Genomic DNA, 19,538 nt, shown 5'->3' with positions numbered 1-19,538 from the left:
AAACTATTATGTGGGAGCAACAGGAAGGGAAATGCGCGCTTATGCACGTGTGTGTGTAAGGGGTAACAAATAACCACCCTTCCACAAAATGCTTTCTAGAAGCAGGATCAAACCATTCACTTGTGTTTTACTATATTCAAACAGCTGGAAGGTGTTGTTGGTTCTCTCAGTGTTAGATGACAGGAGAGGAAGAAACATCATGCAGGGCATTTTCTTCTTCAACAGGTCTGCAAACAACTATATTTTAACAAATCGACTCTGATGCAAATGCACATTGGGATTTTAAAATGAAAAACATACTAAGTGAGGTTCAAATGCCTGTCATGCAGCTAAATTCATCTTCATCCATCGTCTTCACCATAAACAAAGAAATAAACAAATCTGTCTTCTACTTCCACCCAGTGGCCAAAAACAGAATGTCACACATGCCGATCATCACTAAAGTCTGCATTTCGTGTGACTCAATTTACATATATACTGAATCAAATACTACAAAAGATAATAGTAAATACTTTAAAAATGTGCATAACTTCATCATGCAACATCTGTTTCACAGTAATGGAAATTGCTTCCGTCAATTATTTCTCCTAGCCTCAATCTTCAAAGATGACTTGTCCCAATTTAGAAGGCGGAAACAAATAGTTCTTTAGTATTTTTGGTATGTTTTGATCACGATTGTCTTCTGCCAAGAGGTTCTTTGATTGCCAGTTGCCCACCGAGTTTACAAAGAATAGCTCATTATTTGGAAATCAACATTTCAATTAGACTAATACTGGCACGCCTCCTGCTCAAAGCGTGATTGAGTGCGTAAGTACTTGTATAAACTGCGGAACAATCAAACATTAATTTTCAATCAAAAACTTTGGTATTCGTGGCAGTATCCCAGGGCACTTAAGCGACTGCCAATGCTGGGCATTTAGCACCGATTCAATTTTTGGCTGCTAAATCAATTTAACAAGCAGCATGATAAAGTTATCACAGAAAATGTTATTCAGATGGACAGTTGACAAGACCTGTGTTCATAGACTACGAGTTGTAATTTAGCTTTATAGGTGCACCCCTGAAGTATAATCTGTGTGCATGATTTACTCTGCAGGGGGCAAAGTGTAGGGACCCTTCGTGTGGTGGTTTGGTAAGGTAATCACAGAAATTAGGAAAGACTAGAAAATACAGTCTATAAGCTACTTGTATGAGGAATGGATGCAGAGTTTCTCTCATTAAACGACGACAGCTTTCGTCTCAGTTTAACTACAATCTTGTGGCTGAAAACAGAAGAAATTGCAAAAGAATACAAAAAATGCTAATAGTGTCACGCTGTGAATAAATATTACAGCTTAAATTCATGTTGAGACAAAAGTTATAAGTAAAAAATACACATTTCTATGACTGCATAAACATTTTCTTTATGTTTCAAAAATGCTACAATTAAAGAAAAAATAGTAATTGGCACGCAAACTGCCTCAGCATTTCTTTCAAAGCAACAGCGAGAGATAAATTTGATTTTAAGTTCATATACTCAGCCAATCAGCTGCTACATTTGTGTATTAGCTTGTTACAAAATAAAAACGATTCATTACCTTGGTCGCGCTTTTTCTGTCCTTTGTATTGAAATGCTGAATTGTCAAACACCTTTAAAACTTTTTCTTTTTCGCAGGCAATGACAACGGACAGCCGAGCTGCATCGTAGGACCCAAAGGGGCCAAGATGGCTGCGCCCTTGACAGACGCCGGGGAGTTTGAAAGCTGGCTAAATGATCGACTGGACTTGTTAGAAGTGGATCGTGAGGTGTATGGGGCGTACATTTTAGGGATTCTGCAAGAGGAGGAGACCGACGAGGAGAAAGAAGATGCGCTTCAAGGAATTTTATCTGCATTTTTGGTGAATATTCGAAGCGCATGTTCGGTTCTCCCAACAAGGCTGTGTTTTCTCGTCTGTTGCTGTCCGTCTTGTCGGTCTCCTGGTAGCTTACCAAGTGACAGTGCTGATGTCAGCCTCTATATGTGGCACTAATGATCGACCGTAGATGCTATTAAGTTTCTTTAGCTAAGATCCAGTAGTAATATAGGTCAAATTGTTTCGCCAAACCCCACTAAGAAATCGCCAGGTTTTAGATGAATGTGGTCTTAAGCCGCAATGATGCGCACCACGTAACAAATAAAGGCTTTTCTACATTTTCCGAGACGTTTTTACGTTTGCGGCTCAGAAAAAATACAGTAAATCACCTAGTGCAGTTTATATATATATATATATTGATAAAATAACGTATCTAAACTTCTTGTCTTATCACTGCTCCTGAAAAAAATATGTTTTATGTAGTGAGGTCAGAATTCGAGTTGTTACTTCTGTGTGACTTGCTTGAATTCGCTGTCATTTGTGTACAGGAGGAGAACACAGTGGAAGATGTCTGTAAACAGATCATAAAGCAGTGGGAAGAGTGTTGCAGCAAATCTGCAGCCAAAAAGGATGCTGATGATGGTATTGTATGACTGATTCATTCCCGATACCATATTTATTGTCCTTGACTCAGAGTTACTCAGTTGGGAGTAAGGGGAAAGCAAACAGGACAAAAGCCAAAGCATGGGAGCGAGTCAGTGTTTAATAATTACTAATGATTAAAATGCAATAGTGGTGTTTAAGCACACAGGGTGAAAAGAGGTGAGTTAAGAAACACTCAGTACATCATAGGAAGCCCCCCAGCAAGCCAAGCTTAATGAAGCCTAACTAAGGGATGGTTCAGGGTCACCTGATCCAGCCTTAAATATAACCTTTTCAACATTTTAAGCCTACTCTTAAAAGTAGAGAGGGTGTCTGTCTCCCAGATCTAAACTATGAGGTAGTTCCACAGAAGAGGGACCTGAAAGCTTAAGGCATTACCTTCAACTCTGCTTTTAAAAAATCTAGGAATCACAGGTAAGCCTGTAGTCTGCGATCAAAGTTGTATATCTTCTCTACAAAGAACACAAGAATAAATTCATCAAAGGATGGCAGATTCATCAGTTTATTTAAATCCAGACTGAAAAGGGAAAAGACAGCTTGCTACTTAGGCTGTCTTTAATACTGGTTAAACTTACAGAAGCATTACATCTATGAGTTGAAGATCGTTTGCCTTGAGTTTAAAGCAGAGTGCTTTGTGACACTTCTATCCAAGGGAGAGATTTCCTGGAAACACTAACAAAAGCAGCCCCAAGACTGAAACCAGAATGTAGGCTTGAGTTTGGAATGAGAATGTTGACTATGTACATAACCATAAGGAAGTGTTATGCTGTGTGGAGACATATTGCCCTCATGGCTCCATCTGCTAGTAAACCTATATACTGACAGCGAGAGAGGAAAAAAATCTAAAATAGCAAAAGCACATTTTTTGTCCTTTCTTCTCTATAGCAGAGGTCCAGGCCATTGCCAGTATGATAGAAAAACAAGCTCAGATTGTGGTGAAGCAGAAAGAGGTGTCTGAGGAGTCCAAGAAAAGGAAAGAAGCCCTTCTCGCTCAATATGCTAATGTAACAGACGAAGAGGAATATCCTTGATTTATTGATTGAAAAAACAGTAAGTCTGCAGTCAGTTTGGCAATCATCCATATTTTTCACCATGCAAAGGAAATGAGGGAAACTGTTTGTCTCATCCAGTGCAGTCATAACCCTTAAGATGTCAGTTCTTTCCTTGACTAAAGCACTGAAGCTGAAGAAGAGGAGCCAACAACTGGAAATATCACTGGAAATGATAAAAGTATCCTTTGTGCAGATATTTTACAATTGTATGTAACCAAGTCTAACCCAAAGAATGGATAATTGATACATAACCATGATGTGTACAGATTTTAGTTTTCTTCCACTTGTCCTTTACTCAAAGTGTCAGGCCTGTTCAAAAACACCAATGTGGAGCTGGTGCTGAACAGACAAAAGCAAAAGCGGGACCAGGCTCGCGAAGAAGCTCAAAAGAAGAAGGAAATGGACAAGATGCAGCGAGAGAAGGACAAACTAGCTAAACAGGACAGAAAAGAGAAGGAGAAGAAGCGTACACAGAAGGGTGAACGCAAAAGATAAAACCAAAAGAAAGGACACTTTGTAAAAAAGATTTTTGCTACAATATTTTAAAAAAAAAAAAGTCTTTGGCTCTTTTTCAGCTGAACACCATCCACATCAGACCCTTGTTTGTTTCTCATGTGTGTGTGAATAACAAACTATATGTTAAGAATAAAAATAAATGTCTTTTGTTTTCAGAGTTAAACAGATGTTTAAAAAAAACAAAGCTGTATGTCAATGATGAACATGGTCAATCCCTTGTTAGTCAAATTTTCACTTAAGTCTGCCAAATATAGTTTTTCCAACAAATACATAGTATGCTTTGAGTTGGCTAAAAGTACATTTAACCTTAAATGATGAAATTATACTGCTGAACCTGAAATTGAACTAATCGTAAGGGGGGTGAAGAAACCCAAATAGTTTTAACTCAACAGTTGAGCCTGTTATCCTTTGCCACATCTTGCAAATGCCTTCATTTTTCAAAACATTTTTGATTAAAGGCATGTGCTGCTGTAATAACTCAATGTTTTTTTTAAGAACACAGCAGTTGTAAATGACCTCAAATATATTATGTACCATCATTCTGAATGTTTACGGTTCATCTTTTAAAATAAATAAAAAATAAAAAACACTTTTCAGCAAGGAAATTGCTTTATTTTTGCTTTTTTTCCCACTTCAAACAAGAAAAAAATCCAACAGAAACATTAAAATAGCAGGAATAGAACAACACTGCTCATTCTAAAGCACACGAGGGAAGAAATGACACAATATGTATTTCCTGAGAATTCTTTGTAATGCCTCAATGTTTTGGTCCCTTGCTGACAAACTGTCAATTCACTGATGTTTTTTAATTGATTAATGCATTCAATTTTTTAGATGCTACACTTTAAAGCTTGACCATATTTTCGCTTAAGACTACATTTCACATAACAGAATTATGATTACAGTTAATAACAAATAATTAAAGTGTTAAATACTAAATGGAACATTTATCCAAAACTATTGACACTGATATGCAGCAAGTATTTGAACATTTCAGTGTTTTCAGAGTTTAACATCCCACCGATATGTCTGTTAATACCATGTTTCTAGCTGGAAGTGTGATTAAAACTTAAAATCTATATTTTTTATTAGAAATTTACATTAGTGGCACCAAATTGCAGATAAAAACTTTTCCCATTGTAGAATTTTAAAGTTAAATATGAAAAACTGAAGCTGTTGAAATCAGTTGGAATATTTCAGAAAGCATTTTAATAATTAGCATGTTCATTTTAAGCTACTGCCCTTGAGAATCAATTATTGCTTGGGAATACCCAGAACTGAGGTTCCATTACATTCCAATAAATAAGTAAAACAATGAAGATTGACTGAAATCTTCTACATAAATAGTGCCTTTAAATACAACAGTGATGGTGCAAGATTTGTGTTGATTGCGTCTGACACTAATTGAATGAAATTAAGTTAAGATGCAGCAGGATAAAATATTTCATGCAATTCCTACACAACGAAAGAAGCTCTCTGAAACCAAATGATGAAGTCATCGCACTTTTAAATTGCTCATCTCATACTCTGCAGTGATCTTTGTGTTGCAGATAAAATGTGGTTTTGACTTTCAGTTAGGTAATACTACAATAACCTTTGTTTCATTGACCCTGCTAGCTATAGAACACTTAAAAGCAGGGCAATGTGGAGTGACTTTAATTTTATCTTCAACTCATACTTGTCGCTTGCTAAATTATAACCTAAAAGAGTATCTTTCAAATGAAGAAGGGCACTTCTCCTTGTTTGCGTCTTCCTTGATAATATGATGATCCTGGATGATGATGGGTTTTGGCAGTGTGATCTGGAGGGCACACCACAGAGCTGTGCAGAGCTTCCTAGTGGTAGCAGCTAGGTCCTTCAGAGCCACGACCACCAACAAGGTGTCTGTGAAAAAGAACACATTAGGACATGCAACATGGAACATGCATGGAACATGCATACAACATTGTCTACCACTACGTGGATTACCTCGGTCCTTTGTGAAATTAGGTCTCTGCCACTGGTGCTTGGTCATGTTCACAGCCTCCTCCTTACATCTTGCCTGTGTGACACAAATGGCCATATGATTCTTTTTCAGGGCTGTGTGGATGTTTGCTGGAAGGGGAACACCACATAGACACTCCATTTTCTCCAGAAGACTTGCCACCTGTAACACATCACAAAAAGATCAATTAAAAAAATAATAATAAAAGACCAATCCCAAGGAATGATGACATATCATGCATGAAAATAATACAAAATGTAAAAAAATATATATATATATTGAAGTTGACTAGGTTTACAGTTAAAATGTCCAAAGGTCTTAAAACATTTCATTTCTTTTAATTTTGCTCTGACTATAGGCAATAGGTGAAAATACAATATATAGATAGATATGCATGTATATGATATGCATATTTAGACATAAAAACAGGCTGTTAGTAAAGTGTCTAAAGACACAATTTAAAATTGGTTATTTCCTAAGTTGTCTGCTCTATGTGGAAAGCCCCAGAGTTAGGGGGCTTTTTATCCTTGAATGATTCATAGATTAATGCTATAAGGCTTAACAAAACAAAATATTCCTCTAAAGAAATGATCATGTTAAAGCACTGGATTGGAAAGCATGTGTAAATGACTACTTTAATAGGCATTCATAAACCCTGGAGAAATACTGCTGAAAACCACTTTTTAAAAAAAATTACAAGACAGTCTGGCTGCTTGGAAGAAAAACAAAAGAAATTGGTGGCTCAAGACTTTTGTATACTACTATAAGTTAGGTCATGTTAGTGTATTTGCCACTTATGGGGTTTTTGTTTGTTTGTGTAGTCTGAGCAATTGACACACTCCACAAAAAATGACCAAGGCCACAATTTAAACCCATCTATTATAAATACAATGTAAGGAAACAATTAAGATTAACTGTTTGCCTTACTGGGGCAGTATTTTATATGCATGTATGATTTTTAATTAGTGCCCCTGCTTAAAAAAAAAAAAATGTAGGAACTGAGTTGCCTGTAACTGTTAACAACTGGTAACTGCTGTGATAAAATTCCCCTGTAGGTGACAGTATATAAGCATTAAATTCAGGGCTCTCACCTTTGCTTGTTCTTTTATCTGATTAACAATGAGGTGGTCAACTCTTGTGGGATTTGGTGGAGTTTTGGGCAGGTTACTGTTGGTCACTGCTGGACTTCTTTTCTCAAGAAATGTTTTTGTAAGGATGACTTCTGTCTAAAATAGAAAATATACAAGAATATGACAACCTTAAAAATTTTTAAAGGGTAGAATTTTTTTTTTTTATAAATACCAACAAAATATTTTTGTACATCATAAGCTGCAAACAGATTTTTCTCAAGCTGATGCTAAATATTAGCAATAGAGAGATTCGGTTGTTTTATTGTACTTTTTATATTTTATATTTATTATTGCATTTTGCACCAAGGGAGTGGCACTCCAATTTCGTTGTACCTTGTACAATGACAATAAAGGCTATTCTATTCTATTCTGGACCCAAGCTGACTAAAAATACATTTACTAGTATAATTCAGTTGTATTGCACACACAAAAGCTGTATTTGTATCATGTTTCATCAGCTGAGCAAATGACCTCATTAACTTAATTTCTATAAAATAAACTTTTTTTATAACTTTAGATTGAAGAGGGCTTCTACTCCTAATATCCTCTAACACAAAATCAGGACTTGATGGCATACCCTTTTTCTCTCCTTCTCCAAACACCTCCACTGCTCATAACACTCATCCAGGTAGAAGTAAAGCTGAATCACTGGTCCTCCATGATTCCTTAACACTGAAGTTGTCATTGCTGAGGCCATTCCATGATAAGTACTGTCCCTTCTGTGGGTCCTCATGTCGCTGAGGTAGGAGTTGAAAGCTGCAGATTCATTAAGTGGAATCACATCATCTGCTTCCATGCCAGGAACACTACTTGCATAAGGCTGTGTGGATCTAGAGCTGAAGTTGGATTTGACAGGGATCCCCGAGTACCTCCTGGGGTCATTTACAGGATACATTAAGGGCATGAACTGCTGTACATTCCCTGCACTGACCATGCCGTTTTCACCATCAAATCTTTTATACTGCACAGTCTCCTGGAAGTCAAAGTATGGGTTTTGTGAAAGGAGCTGTGCTTCCCCCTCTCTCATGAAAGTGTTGAACTGGGGCCTCCTAGCAAAGCCCTCTCTTAGAAATCCATTTGCTTGCATTTTGCTTTTTTCTTTCTGAACCTGAGATTTTGTCTTATTCTGCAGCTGATGTTTTGAATACTGGTTTGTAGTTACATTTATGTTCTCTCTATGCACCATCTTTTTGGGGTATTGATTTGGGGGATTTAACAGTGTAGGGAATTGCTTTGGCTGTTGGACATACTCTGTGCTTTGAGGGTAGAAATTGGGTAGATCTTGAAAGCCATCCTTTTTGAATGTTTGTTTCTTCACTCTGTTTCTTTCTCTTTGCACTGTCCCCAATTCCCCCATCAGCTGTTTTGGAATCTGATTTCCAGGAGAATTCTGTCTTGACATTGTAGGACTGGTTATTTTCCATTGTTCAGCCACGTTGTCTTCATGGTCCATGCCCACTATCTGCTTATGCATGTTTCCCAGGTCTCCACAATACACACCATCATTCCCATGTGTCATTAATGACTGAAAGCTGCTGACCAGATGGTTAATGTGTTCTGGTACATACTGCCCATTACCATTTGGCTTTATGCTGTTCTGGATGTAGTTATCTTCATAGAAAGATTCAAAACAGGGTGTGTTGTTTTCACTTTGAGGTCTAAAAATGTCACTGATGTCAGGAAAATTATTAAAAGCCTGACCATTGACTCCTTTATTATAAGATGGCATGTTGACATGTTTGTTCTGCTGCATCTGTGATGTATAGCTGCTTCCAGCATTTGGTACTGGTAGACCTGGTGGCAGCTTTTGGGGATGGGGTAGGTAGCTCTCTCCATTAAAAAGCCACTGTCGATTAGAAACAAGGCCATTCGACTGTTGCATTAGCTCACCAACATCTTTGTCTCCTGACCGATGCTGTGCTTTACTGAAACTTTCCTGAGATACATAGTTTGGAGTAAAGGAAGGGTTATGCTGCAGTTTTGCCTCAGATTCTAAATACTGTAGCAGTTCTTCACTCAATGTCTTTGGAGACCAGATGGGATTGCATGTAGGTAGGGTCCTAAAAGAGGAATTGAGGAATTCCTTTAGTGACAGTAATCACAAACTATTTTAAGCAGGTAAAACTTTCACATATCTTATTCTGTTGATTATTACGTTTTACAATGCACACTGTAGCATGAAGTAAACTACTACATGCATCACAATAATGACATACCCTTCACTGTAGAAGCTATCCTGTGAATCTGCATCATCCAAAATATTTGACACTAGACCCTGTAGATCACTCTCACCACCATAATCAGCATTTTCAGGGGGTTTCCTTAAAGTAACAGAAAATAAATTCTTAGGAAATAACAAATAGCCGTTTTGATTGAACAAGCATTGCTGCATAGCAATGAAACTGCTTACAACTTCATTTAGGTGAATACCTGCTTTTAATGCTGGGCTGGGCACATCTAATGAGTTCATAAGGATCATCCTGAGTAGAATAAGACCAGGGCATATAGGATGCAGTGTCCTGTTCCTGCTGTGACGCACTGGGGACGGAAATGAAGGGTATTGCTACCGTACTGCCATTTCCACCTCCCGCATTAACACCCACCTGAAATAAAGAAAATCCAATCTCATATAAGGCAAACTAATGCAAATTACAACACTTAAGCTAAAACTTTCACAGACAATTTTAACTCTGTAAAAATACGGAATTGAAATTATTTCAAATAATTACATTTGAAATGATAATGTTAATTTATTTGCCAGTTTTTGAACTAAAATATATTGGCAAAAGCCTAGCAGCTTTTTCAGTGGGTGTTGGAGTGAGAGGGTCGCCTCTCGTTTCCAATCCTGTTCTTGAGTTTCATCAACAGGATCTCAAAGCATAGCCAGGCGGGGGCGGCGGGGCGGGGGGCGGGGGTGTCACTCACTTTGGGAATCTCATACTATACCACAGAGGATTTTTGCAAGGTCAAAGCGTGACCTCCCGCGTACACTGGAGCAGTTTGCAGCCAAGCATGAAATGGCTGCAATGAGAATCACCACCTCCAAATCTGAGGCCATGGTTCTCTGCTGGAAAACGGTGGTATGCTCCCTCTGTGTTGGGGGAGAGAGACTGCCTTAAGCAAGGTTCAAGAAGCAAGTATCTCGGGATCTTATCCACAAGTGATGGGAAGACAGAGTGCAAGTTGGACCAGCAGTGTGGCATTAGCAGTACTGGACTGCCTAATGAACAAAGAGCTTTTGATTTACCAATCTATCAATATCCCAACCTTCACCTAGGATCAGGTAATCTGGATATTGACCAAAAAAGTGAGGTCATGAATACAAACAGAAGAAATTAGTTTCTTCCATATGGTGGCTGGGCTCAGACTTAAAAGACAAGTTAAGAAGCTCAGACGTCCAAAGGAATTCCTGGAGTAGATCCCCTGCTCCTGCATGTCAAAAGGACCCAGTTAAGGTGGTTGGGATGTGTAACAGAAGGTTTACAAGTACATCCAACTGGGAAGAAACCCCAGGGTAGACCTATTTATTTGACAATTTTAAAACATCTCTATGCGATACAAGGAACTTAAAAAAGAAAGAAAGAAAAACTTCCAAGAATTGCAAGCACAACTTTAGAGATCATAATTAAAACATTGTTTCATTCCTTAGTGTGGTTCTAATCTGAACTAAAAAAAAAAAAAAAAAAAACCTTTGGGATGAACTGCATTTTTTCCTTTGTCCCATAACCCAAGTTAACCAATATGGTTAACTGTGGAGGGGAAAAAATGATCATCAGTGAGTTGGCCTATCATAAACTCTTAAGAAATGGAGATATTTCAAATATGCAAAGTACCTTAGCCTAAATTACTGTTTATTCCTGCGTACCTGACGTTGATAGCTGTGGAAGAGTGAATTTGCAAATGCGCTCTGACGTCCATCAAACGCCATTCTGAACTCCCCTTTGGTTCTTCAGTACTCGGTTACAGCTCTGGCAATGTACAAAGAACGAAACATTTTTATAAAGATTTGCATAGTAAATTAAGACATTTGACAGATATGGAAAATACATTAGCAAACTACTTTTTCGGGAAAAGGCAACTTTTCAGCTAGCCAACTTAGCAAACTTAACTAGCCGTTTATGTAACTGGACAAGCTAGCAAACTTTGATGATGACTTTGCTAATTTAACCCGTAGCTTTAGCCTAACGCTTTTACCAGTAAATTTTTTCTAATTTTATTTTATTTTTTAACTTTTTGGTCAGCAAAATGTACCGTTTAAAGTTACCTACCCGCATTTAGTCAAACAAGGCGAACTTAAGGAGTTTCAACAGTTTTCTCGACAATCATCGCCTTAATCCCTCTCGTGCCGTCCTCAAGTCCACCCAGGAGATGTTCGATGTTGCCCTCGCGACCTGAAAGCACATTGGCTGAGGCTGAGGGATTATACTTTTACTCCAATTAACATCAAGCAGAAAACAAAGGGGCATAGCAACATGTAGCGGCATCCCCTCCCCCATAATTTATACCATGGTGTGGCATGGCAGGTGCTAACATAAAAAACACCTTACACAGAAACTGTGTATAAAGGCTATATAGGCTATGTTAAGCAGAACATGTAAATACTATCTTTATTATAATAATCATTTCTTCTAATATAAGTGGTAGTAGTCAGTTTTAGGTCTGCAGTTTGTTCATTAAATTAATTTTAAAATGAAGATATTATGATCTTAGTACATACAAACAAACTGAGTTACTGATGGACACTTGAAAGTGACACGAAACCCTTCTCCTATCTACATTTTAGTTTAAGGGGCGCTTGTAAAGTCTATTCTACCACACCACTCCAGCTGTGGAGTTAATTTCAAAGCGTCTCAAAATGCAACCAGTAGACAAGAAAGTGTTCCTTCAAAATAAGAGCATGCGCATTCTAGTGGGCCTAAACGGAACAGAACCGATTTTGGTCGACAAAAGAACCCCCAAATTTGTAATCCATGGGTGCAGGTTGTTCAGGTCAGATATTGAACCCTCTTAATCCATGCAAGAATGTGGGTCCGAGATAAAAATAAAAAAATAAAAAAAACACTATAATTTAGAATAAAAAGAACATTGTTAAAGTATTGTTAAAGTTGTTGAAGTAAAAGTACCCATCATGAAGTTCTTATTTTCTGCAAGGTTGTTGTTGATTTTCTGTCTTAATTGTGTATAACAATAAGCGATAACAATAAAGAAAATTAAAATGAACTTAAAATAAGACTCAGATTGTGCAAAAGAGCATATTACACATATCCCATAAATCATAGACACAAACAATGGGAATGTAGAATAACAAATAAGCCTGATAGAGAATCAGCCCTGCTGCCTCCACAGTGAAGAATGGAGTAGGTGAAATGGATTGTCCATGATAATAATACATGTGTTCAGTCACCCCCTGTCACTTCCTGACTCAAATGTCTCCAGAGTCTCTGGCTCTGATGCCACAGATGCCATTGAAACTGCATAGATTGTCTGCCTTCAACCTTCAACCAAAGCTACGATTATGATTATGATGCTGATTGTTACTGATGATGGTGTTGGTGCGGGTGTTAGGCATTAAAGCAAAAATATCTGAGACTCGAGTATTTTCCTTCAAAATCATATTGGGATTTTATTTTGAAAGATTGTACCGGATGTTGTGGCGTATTTCTCACTAACGCTGGCCCGAAGGGAATTTGAGTATTTAGAAGAGAAAAAAGTCAGCCAGCAGTGTTTAAGCAGAGACTAAGCAACAAAGAGAGGAGCAACTTTGCCCCCCTATAGAGACTTACTGTTACTGGAGAACTGATAATACGAAGGAGCTCACTAGATAAATTTACAGCGACTTTATCAGGCTGTAGTTGATACTTAAACTTGGGAAGATGCGTTTTTGCAAAACTTTTTTTTTTGCGGTCCTGCTGCCCCTGCTGATATCAGCACAGTATCAAGGCGACAACGGAATAGTTGTCCCGGAACATGGATTTTGTCAGCCGATTTCGATACCTCTGTGCACGGACATTGCTTATAACCAAACCATCATGCCCAATTTAGTGGGTCATTCCAACCAGGAGGACGCAGGGCTCGAAGTGCACCAGTTTTACCCGCTCGTGAAGGTACAGTGCTCGCCAGAGTTGAAATTCTTCCTGTGTTCCATGTATGCGCCTGTTTGTACAGTTTTGGAAAAGGCCATTCCTCCATGCAGATCGATTTGTGAGAGGGCCAAGCAGGGCTGCGAGGCTCTTATGAACAAGTTTGGCTTTCAGTGGCCGGACCGATTGCGCTGCGAAAACTTCCCTGTGCTGGGAGATGGACAAATCTGCGTGGGCCAAAATGACTCCTCCACTGCCACCGTCCCTCCGGTTATATCTGTTCCAGGAACGTCGGATGTCTCCATAATCCCCCCACGTGGAAGGCCATTCCATTGCCCGTCTGTTCTTAAAGTTCCCCCATATTTGAATTATAAATTTTTAGAAGAGAAGGACTGTGCCGCTCCCTGTGAGTCATCTAGGAGCGGTGGGAAAATGTTTTTCAGTGATAAAGAAATTCATTTCTCGCGCATATGGATTCTAGTTTGGTCTGTGCTTTGTTGTGCATCTACGTTATTCACAGTAACCACTTATTTAGTTGACATGCAACGCTTCAGATACCCAGAGCGGCCCATCATCTTCTTGTCTGGCTGTTACACTATGGTCTCCATTGCCTACATAGCAGGCTTCTTCCTCGGTGATAGGGTGGCGTGCAATGACAGCTTCACCCCTGATGGCTATAAGACCATAGTCCAAGGCACCAAAAAAGAAGGCTGTACTATCCTCTTCATGATGCTCTATTTCTTCAGCATGGCCAGCTCCATATGGTGGGTCATTCTATCGCTCACCTGGTTCCTGGCTGCAGGTATGAAATGGGGCCACGAGGCCATTGAAGCTAACTCTCAGTATTTTCACCTGGCAGCCTGGGCAGTGCCAGCTGTCAAGACCATTAGCATCCTGGCCATTGGGCAGATTGAAGGTGATGTGCTCAGCGGAGTCTGCTTTGTGAGTCTCAGCAACCTGGATCCTCTGCGGGGCTTTGTTTTGGCCCCTCTCTTCATTTATCTTTTCATCGGCACCTCTTTCTTGCTGGCTGGCTTTGTGTCACTGTTCAGAATCCGCACCATCATGAAACACGATGGCACCAAGACGGAGAAGCTGGAGCGATTAATGGTACGGATCGGGGTGTTCAGCGTGCTCTACACGGTACCTGCCACCATTGTTATTGCATGCTTCTTCTATGAGCAGGCCTTTCGGCCCCACTGGGAGCACAGCTGGGTCAGCCACAACTGCAGGAGCCTGGCCATTCCCTGCCCTATGCATCCTGGACCCCACATGACACCAGACTTCACCGTCTTCATGATCAAATATCTGATGACTCTGATAGTGGGCATCACCTCTGGTTTCTGGATCTGGTCTGGAAAGACTCTGAACTCCTGGCATAAGTTTTACACAAGGCTGACAAATGGCAAACACGGAGAGACCACTGTGTAGAGTGAAAGCACATGAGTGTTGCTGGGATTATTATTTGTTTTATTATCTATACCTCATGTCATAGGTAAGTAGCACAGTGAGTAGCTGTAGCATTTGTGTTTGCCTCAGCTTTCTAGTCCCACTTGCATGCCAAACTGAGGGTTGGATTTTGAGAAAAACACAAGCTGGATAAACACAGACTGAACCTGACTGTGTGAACAAATAACAATCATGGCTATGGATGCCATGTGCTGATTGCTCTCCTCACCTTCTCTGGTTCCTTTCTTAAAGCCTCCATAAACTCTGGGGAGTGATGATCCAGCAGACAATAGAACACAGACTGAATGACTGATTTGAATTTTTTTGAACTCTTGCAAAAACATTTCATGTACAGTTTTACAAAATTGTAAATAGTATTTGTAAAAACACAACATTATATTATTGTATTTAAAAAGTAAATACTTTACCTTATCTGCTAGTGTACTCAAACTAAGTAATTTTGCACTGTATGAATGCCACAAGCCCAGACAAAGACATGCCTGTTTTTTGTTCTTTTTGCATTTTCTTTTCTGTTAATTTGTGATTATAGATTAGAACATTGTGTTGTTATCCTTAATTTACGGAAAACATGTGCAGAGTCTCTGCAGAATTTACAGATATCAACTCATGACTATGAATTTTGAACTTGTGGTTAGACAGGAACATCATGCTTTGTGTGAGGTTTTTTTTCTCATCTTTCTGCTCTTATATGTGTTCAGTATTGTTTTAACAATTAAACCCTGTTGTTAACGTGTGATTTTCTTTAATTCAAGCACAGCCACATTGTTTTCTCAAGGGGTGAGGGTTGTATCACACCTGAACATCTGTTGCCTCAGACTGACGGGCAACAGTTAAAGTGATTATTGAACACAGAATTATCCCCCAGGGAAATACAAGGAATCCACGTACGTTGAGCCTGTCAGTATAAACACAATTCGCCTGTTAATCACTTACTCTGTCAGTAAATTGTAAAATATTGAACATCTGGGGAGGGGGGGGGGGTTGTGCCTAAGCAACTAATGCCACCATGTAAGAATGCAGCAGGGAACATCTTCACACATGTACATTAACATTGCGTTCGAGTGCTGAACAACAACAAGAAACTTTTTTTTCTTGCCTGTTGTGTAAGCTAATGGGAATCTTCTGGCAAGCCAAGCCTGTGCTGTTGCATAGGTGTGAAAATGTTCCCGCTTGTGCGGTCGGTGAAGGCGGAAGAAAAATATTCATTTGCTGTTGTTACTTCTCTGGACTCTCTGTGTATTGTAGCAAGTTGGAATCCCCCAAGCTGCTTATGGCTGAAACTCAATCGTCTCTGCAGTGATGTCATGAAGTAGATGGATGTGTAAGAGAAAGCTGATCCCTGTGCCTCAGAGCAGAAGCTCTTGGCTAGAGGCATGCATATAGTATATACTGTTAGTGAGTGAGTGAGTTAGTCTGCACCTCTCTGGATAATATTCTAATTTGAGTTACCTTTTCGACTTATATCACGACCAATGGGTTGTTATATTTATTTGATGTTTGTCTTTTTTATATCCTCACCAAGGGTTTAATAAAGACGGGTTGTAATAACAGATGGGTAAGAGTGATTAAAGGTAAGAACAGAGACTCTAAGGGGGGAAAACCATAAATCTACCTGCCTCCTCTATTCTGCCCTTTTACACCCTCTATGTCTCCACCCTCCCTGCCTCTCTCCGCTCAGATGAATGGGGGGAATGTGAGTGAGTCAGTGGAGCAGTGCTGGGCCTTTGCCTAGTGACAGACAGTCTCCTGTGCTGCTCACTTCAAAGTGCCGCTGAAACCTGACAAGCTTCATGTAAACAGTACTGCCTGGCCCGAAGGCCCACTTCCTGCGCTATACTCAGCTTAATGGCTGGCTTGTTTGGCTTTGCACTGAAGCAGAGAAACGAATGAAGTGTGAGAGAATGAAGAGAGGCGGTATGTGGGTGGGGTCCCAGTGGTGAAGAGAGTGAGATTGTTTTAGGATTTAGGGGAGGAGGGGTTTGGAGAGCCTGATGGAAAATTCAGAATTATTTGCTTTTGTCTTGCAGAGAGAGAAAAAAAAAAACAAAGAGAGAAAGAAAATGAGAATCCAAATGAGGAGAGACATAATTGTGATTTGGCAAATATTCTGAGAACAAAAACCTTTGATCGCAAACCATCAAAACTAAATAGAATCAGATGCTGCTCCTAGTAACTTGTCCCACAAAAATAAATTGTAAAATATACTCTGTGAGTAAGTCTTTAATGTTTTCTATGCCCAGTGACCTATCTGGGGTAGTTCAATACAGATTCTACTTGGTGAACTTCACAATCTCTATCCATGGAGAGAACAGTTTAAAAATGTGAAGCATTAGTTGGAGTTTTATGCCTAAAACTTTAACTTTATGCATAAAACTGTTAATATTATCTACGCAAGCGCTGGTAACTATCCAGAGTAAATTCGGCTCTTTAATGTTGTTTCCACGTTTCTCGGAAGCTGCAGTCTCATGTTGTTGGTCTCTGATCTTAAATCTTGCATGCAGTTGGTTCCAGCTTGCTTGGGGGCAAGAAGGGACAAGTCAAGGATCATGAAGACAGGAAGAATGTTTCTAGAGTTGATATTATGGTGTCGCTCCTATTAGACGAAGGTCTAGGCATGTCGGAAAAGGATCGTGTTGTTAGTCAGTGTTCTCACAGGTTCTGTAGATCCATCTTTTGAGCATGCTCTAATGTACTATGAACATTTTCTTAGCTTGTAACTTTTTATCCAGCCTGTGAAAGTGCTTCAACCAGACAAAGGACTAAGAAAAAGAGGAAAATGGTTAGAAAAAAAGGAAAGGAAGAAAAAGGGATCCAGACATGTAGTAAGCCTGTTTCTAATCAAATCTTGGCACAAAATCAAGAAGGAACCCATGCTCAGAAGGCTGGATTAGTTGCAGTCATACATTATCCTAACCATAGGAGAGTAGCTGAGGTTTTCCAGAGCACATACTCTATCTATTTGTCTTATATTGCCTTGAAGTCTCAAGAGGACATGCCATATGTTCTTTCTCCTCATGCCATTTGCTTTCAGAGTGGAATCAAGTGTAACAAATTGGCAGAAATATGATGGTTTAAATGTGTATTTCAGCTTCTGACTTTGATTCAGGGCTTCCAGCCATAAAGGGTCACCGTAAAGAGGTGTCTTTCTTTTGGTCGTCTTTAAAATCATTTTCTAATTGCTGACTTTTTTCCCCCTCATTGTTACCTCACAAGCCATGATATTTGAAGAACTACATTACTTAGTACAAATAACTTTGCTGATTTAAAAAAAAGTAATTTAAAATATCCATTTACTTTAATATTAATATGGTTATTACACCACCCACAACCATGGATTGAAAAGTGAAAGGCTGTGGCACCCACGATGTGGGACGGAGAGATTTTGCCGGTCTTTCCTCCCTACTGCTGTTAGACTCTACAACATGGTCTCTGCAGAGGACCACACACAAAAATCTCATACACATTTGTAACTCTCACCCTGTTTCCTGGATGTGCAATTTTCCCTATGTAACAAAGTATTTTATTCTATTTGTATAGTACTTATCCTACTGTATATAGTGTTCTTTCTATTTTGTATAGTATGTTATTCTGTTTATCTTATTCTATTATATTATTTTTCTCTTAATTTTTTACTGCTCTTGTACTTCTGCCGTGACCAAAAATTTCCCATGTGTGGAACTAATAAAGGTTTCTTTTATCTCATCAGTGAAAGGAGATGATAATGGGGTCTGTAGGCATACATCATTTCTAACAAGATGTCCAGCTCTTCTTATTAGCGATCACTACACTTTGTTGGTTTCCAAATCGCATTGATTTGGTGAACACAGTTAAAACTAGAAAGTGTACCCGCCTTTACTTTCTCGTTGGCTGATTTTTATTGACATGTATCTATGTGCTATTGTATGCTCATAAGCGCACAGACAATGCAAAGGTGGCTTTGACAAGAATTCAAACATAAACTGTTGACACTGACACTGGGATGTTGGGGGAGTTTATTTAGTCCCCTGCCTTCAAGGACAAGGGTGCAGAATCAGTGTAGAAAGTAGGGGAGTGGCTCAGAGCCTTTCCAGCTGCCGAGCAGAGAGGTGCCGACAGCTGCATGACTGATATTTTGGGAGCCTGCAGTAGGCCTGGGATAATAATGGTCTTGATTGGGAGGAGTGTGTTTGAAGTAAAAGGATTGGTTAATGTGCATCTAGACACCACACTGTGTACACAACCATGTCTCTCTCATAAACTGTCAGAATGATGGTACAAGTAGCAAATGATAACACACACAGTGTTAGGGACTAAAGCACAAGTTTTTCTGCTACTGTGTTGTGTTTTTTTCCCCACAGCTGAACATATTTATTTTTGTAAAGTTGCAGATTTCAATGTTATGGAGACTATGAATGTACTCACAATGTATGCACACGATAAAGCCCAAAAATATAAATTTGTGTTACAAAACTTGTGGTCCTGTCGCCAGGCAGACAGCTTTACACAGATATAGACAGGGCCCGCACCACTTAGAGCTTTAAAAACCAACAATAAAATCTGAACATCAAATCTAAAACTAACAGGTAACTACTGAAATCGTGCAAAGGACTGGTGTAATGTGGTCGCTCCTTTTGTGTTAAAAGCCGTTGGAGCATCATTCAGAGTTGACTGCAGTCTGTGTATGGTATGGTAACTGATGCCTGAGTAAAGTGCGTTGCAGTAATCAATTCTAGAAGAAATAAGATCACGAGTGACCTTCTTTAAATAGGACTGCAACAGGAATGGTACAATTTTTGATTTCTGTCAAAACTGAATGAAACAGGACATCATG

General features: G+C 39.2%; 3 protein-coding genes and 1 long non-coding RNA gene across 6 annotated transcripts in view; 2 read left to right on the top strand and 2 right to left on the bottom strand.

Moving 5' to 3' along the window:
• LOC113020432 (uncharacterized) overlaps positions 1-1,709 on the bottom strand; it is a 33,937-nt gene extending 32,228 nt beyond the window's left edge. For both annotated transcript variants that reach the window (XR_013908804.1, XR_013908803.1), the window contains exon 1: positions 1,578-1,709. This is a non-coding gene — a long non-coding RNA (uncharacterized LOC113020432). The remainder of the gene's footprint in view (positions 1-1,577) is intronic.
• Positions 1,670-4,669, top strand: ccdc43 (coiled-coil domain containing 43). 2 transcript variants are annotated; one of them, XM_080300778.1, is made up of 5 exons: positions 1,670-1,878; positions 2,382-2,475; positions 3,385-3,517; positions 3,674-3,726; positions 3,856-4,669. In XM_080300778.1, the coding sequence occupies exons 1-5, from the start codon at positions 1,705-1,707 to the stop codon at positions 4,041-4,043; spliced, it is 642 nt and encodes a 213-aa protein (XP_080156904.1). In that variant the 5' UTR covers positions 1,670-1,704; the 3' UTR covers positions 4,044-4,669. The 2 variants fall into 2 exon arrangements, with proteins under 2 accessions (XP_080156904.1, XP_080156903.1); XM_080300777.1 differs by having other exon boundaries at positions 1,674-1,878; positions 3,382-3,517.
• Positions 4,220-11,588, bottom strand: moto (minamoto). Its single transcript, XM_026164396.2, has 8 exons — positions 11,447-11,588; positions 11,044-11,146; positions 9,609-9,781; positions 9,395-9,499; positions 7,756-9,238; positions 7,140-7,274; positions 6,033-6,210; positions 4,220-5,948 (listed from the first exon to the last, which is right to left on the bottom strand). Exons 2-8 carry the CDS (start codon positions 11,104-11,106, stop codon positions 5,758-5,760), a joined length of 2,328 nt encoding a protein of 775 aa, XP_026020181.2. The 5' UTR covers positions 11,107-11,146; positions 11,447-11,588; the 3' UTR covers positions 4,220-5,757.
• Positions 11,589-12,875: 1,287 nt separating this feature from the next.
• On the top strand, positions 12,876-15,457 carry LOC113020431 (frizzled-2). Its single transcript, XM_026164399.2, has one exon. It carries the CDS (start codon positions 13,052-13,054, stop codon positions 14,687-14,689), a length of 1,638 nt encoding a protein of 545 aa, XP_026020184.1. The 5' UTR covers positions 12,876-13,051; the 3' UTR covers positions 14,690-15,457.
• Positions 15,458-19,538: the final 4,081 nt, after the last annotated feature.

Source organism: Astatotilapia calliptera, chromosome 4 (genome assembly GCF_964374335.1).
Source record: "Astatotilapia calliptera chromosome 4, fAstCal68.1, whole genome shotgun sequence".
In the NCBI taxonomy this organism is placed as follows: Eukaryota; Metazoa; Chordata; class Actinopteri; order Cichliformes; family Cichlidae; genus Astatotilapia; species Astatotilapia calliptera.
The sequence above is the reverse complement of the archived record's forward strand: the minus strand, read 5'-3'. Positions and strand labels throughout refer to the sequence as shown.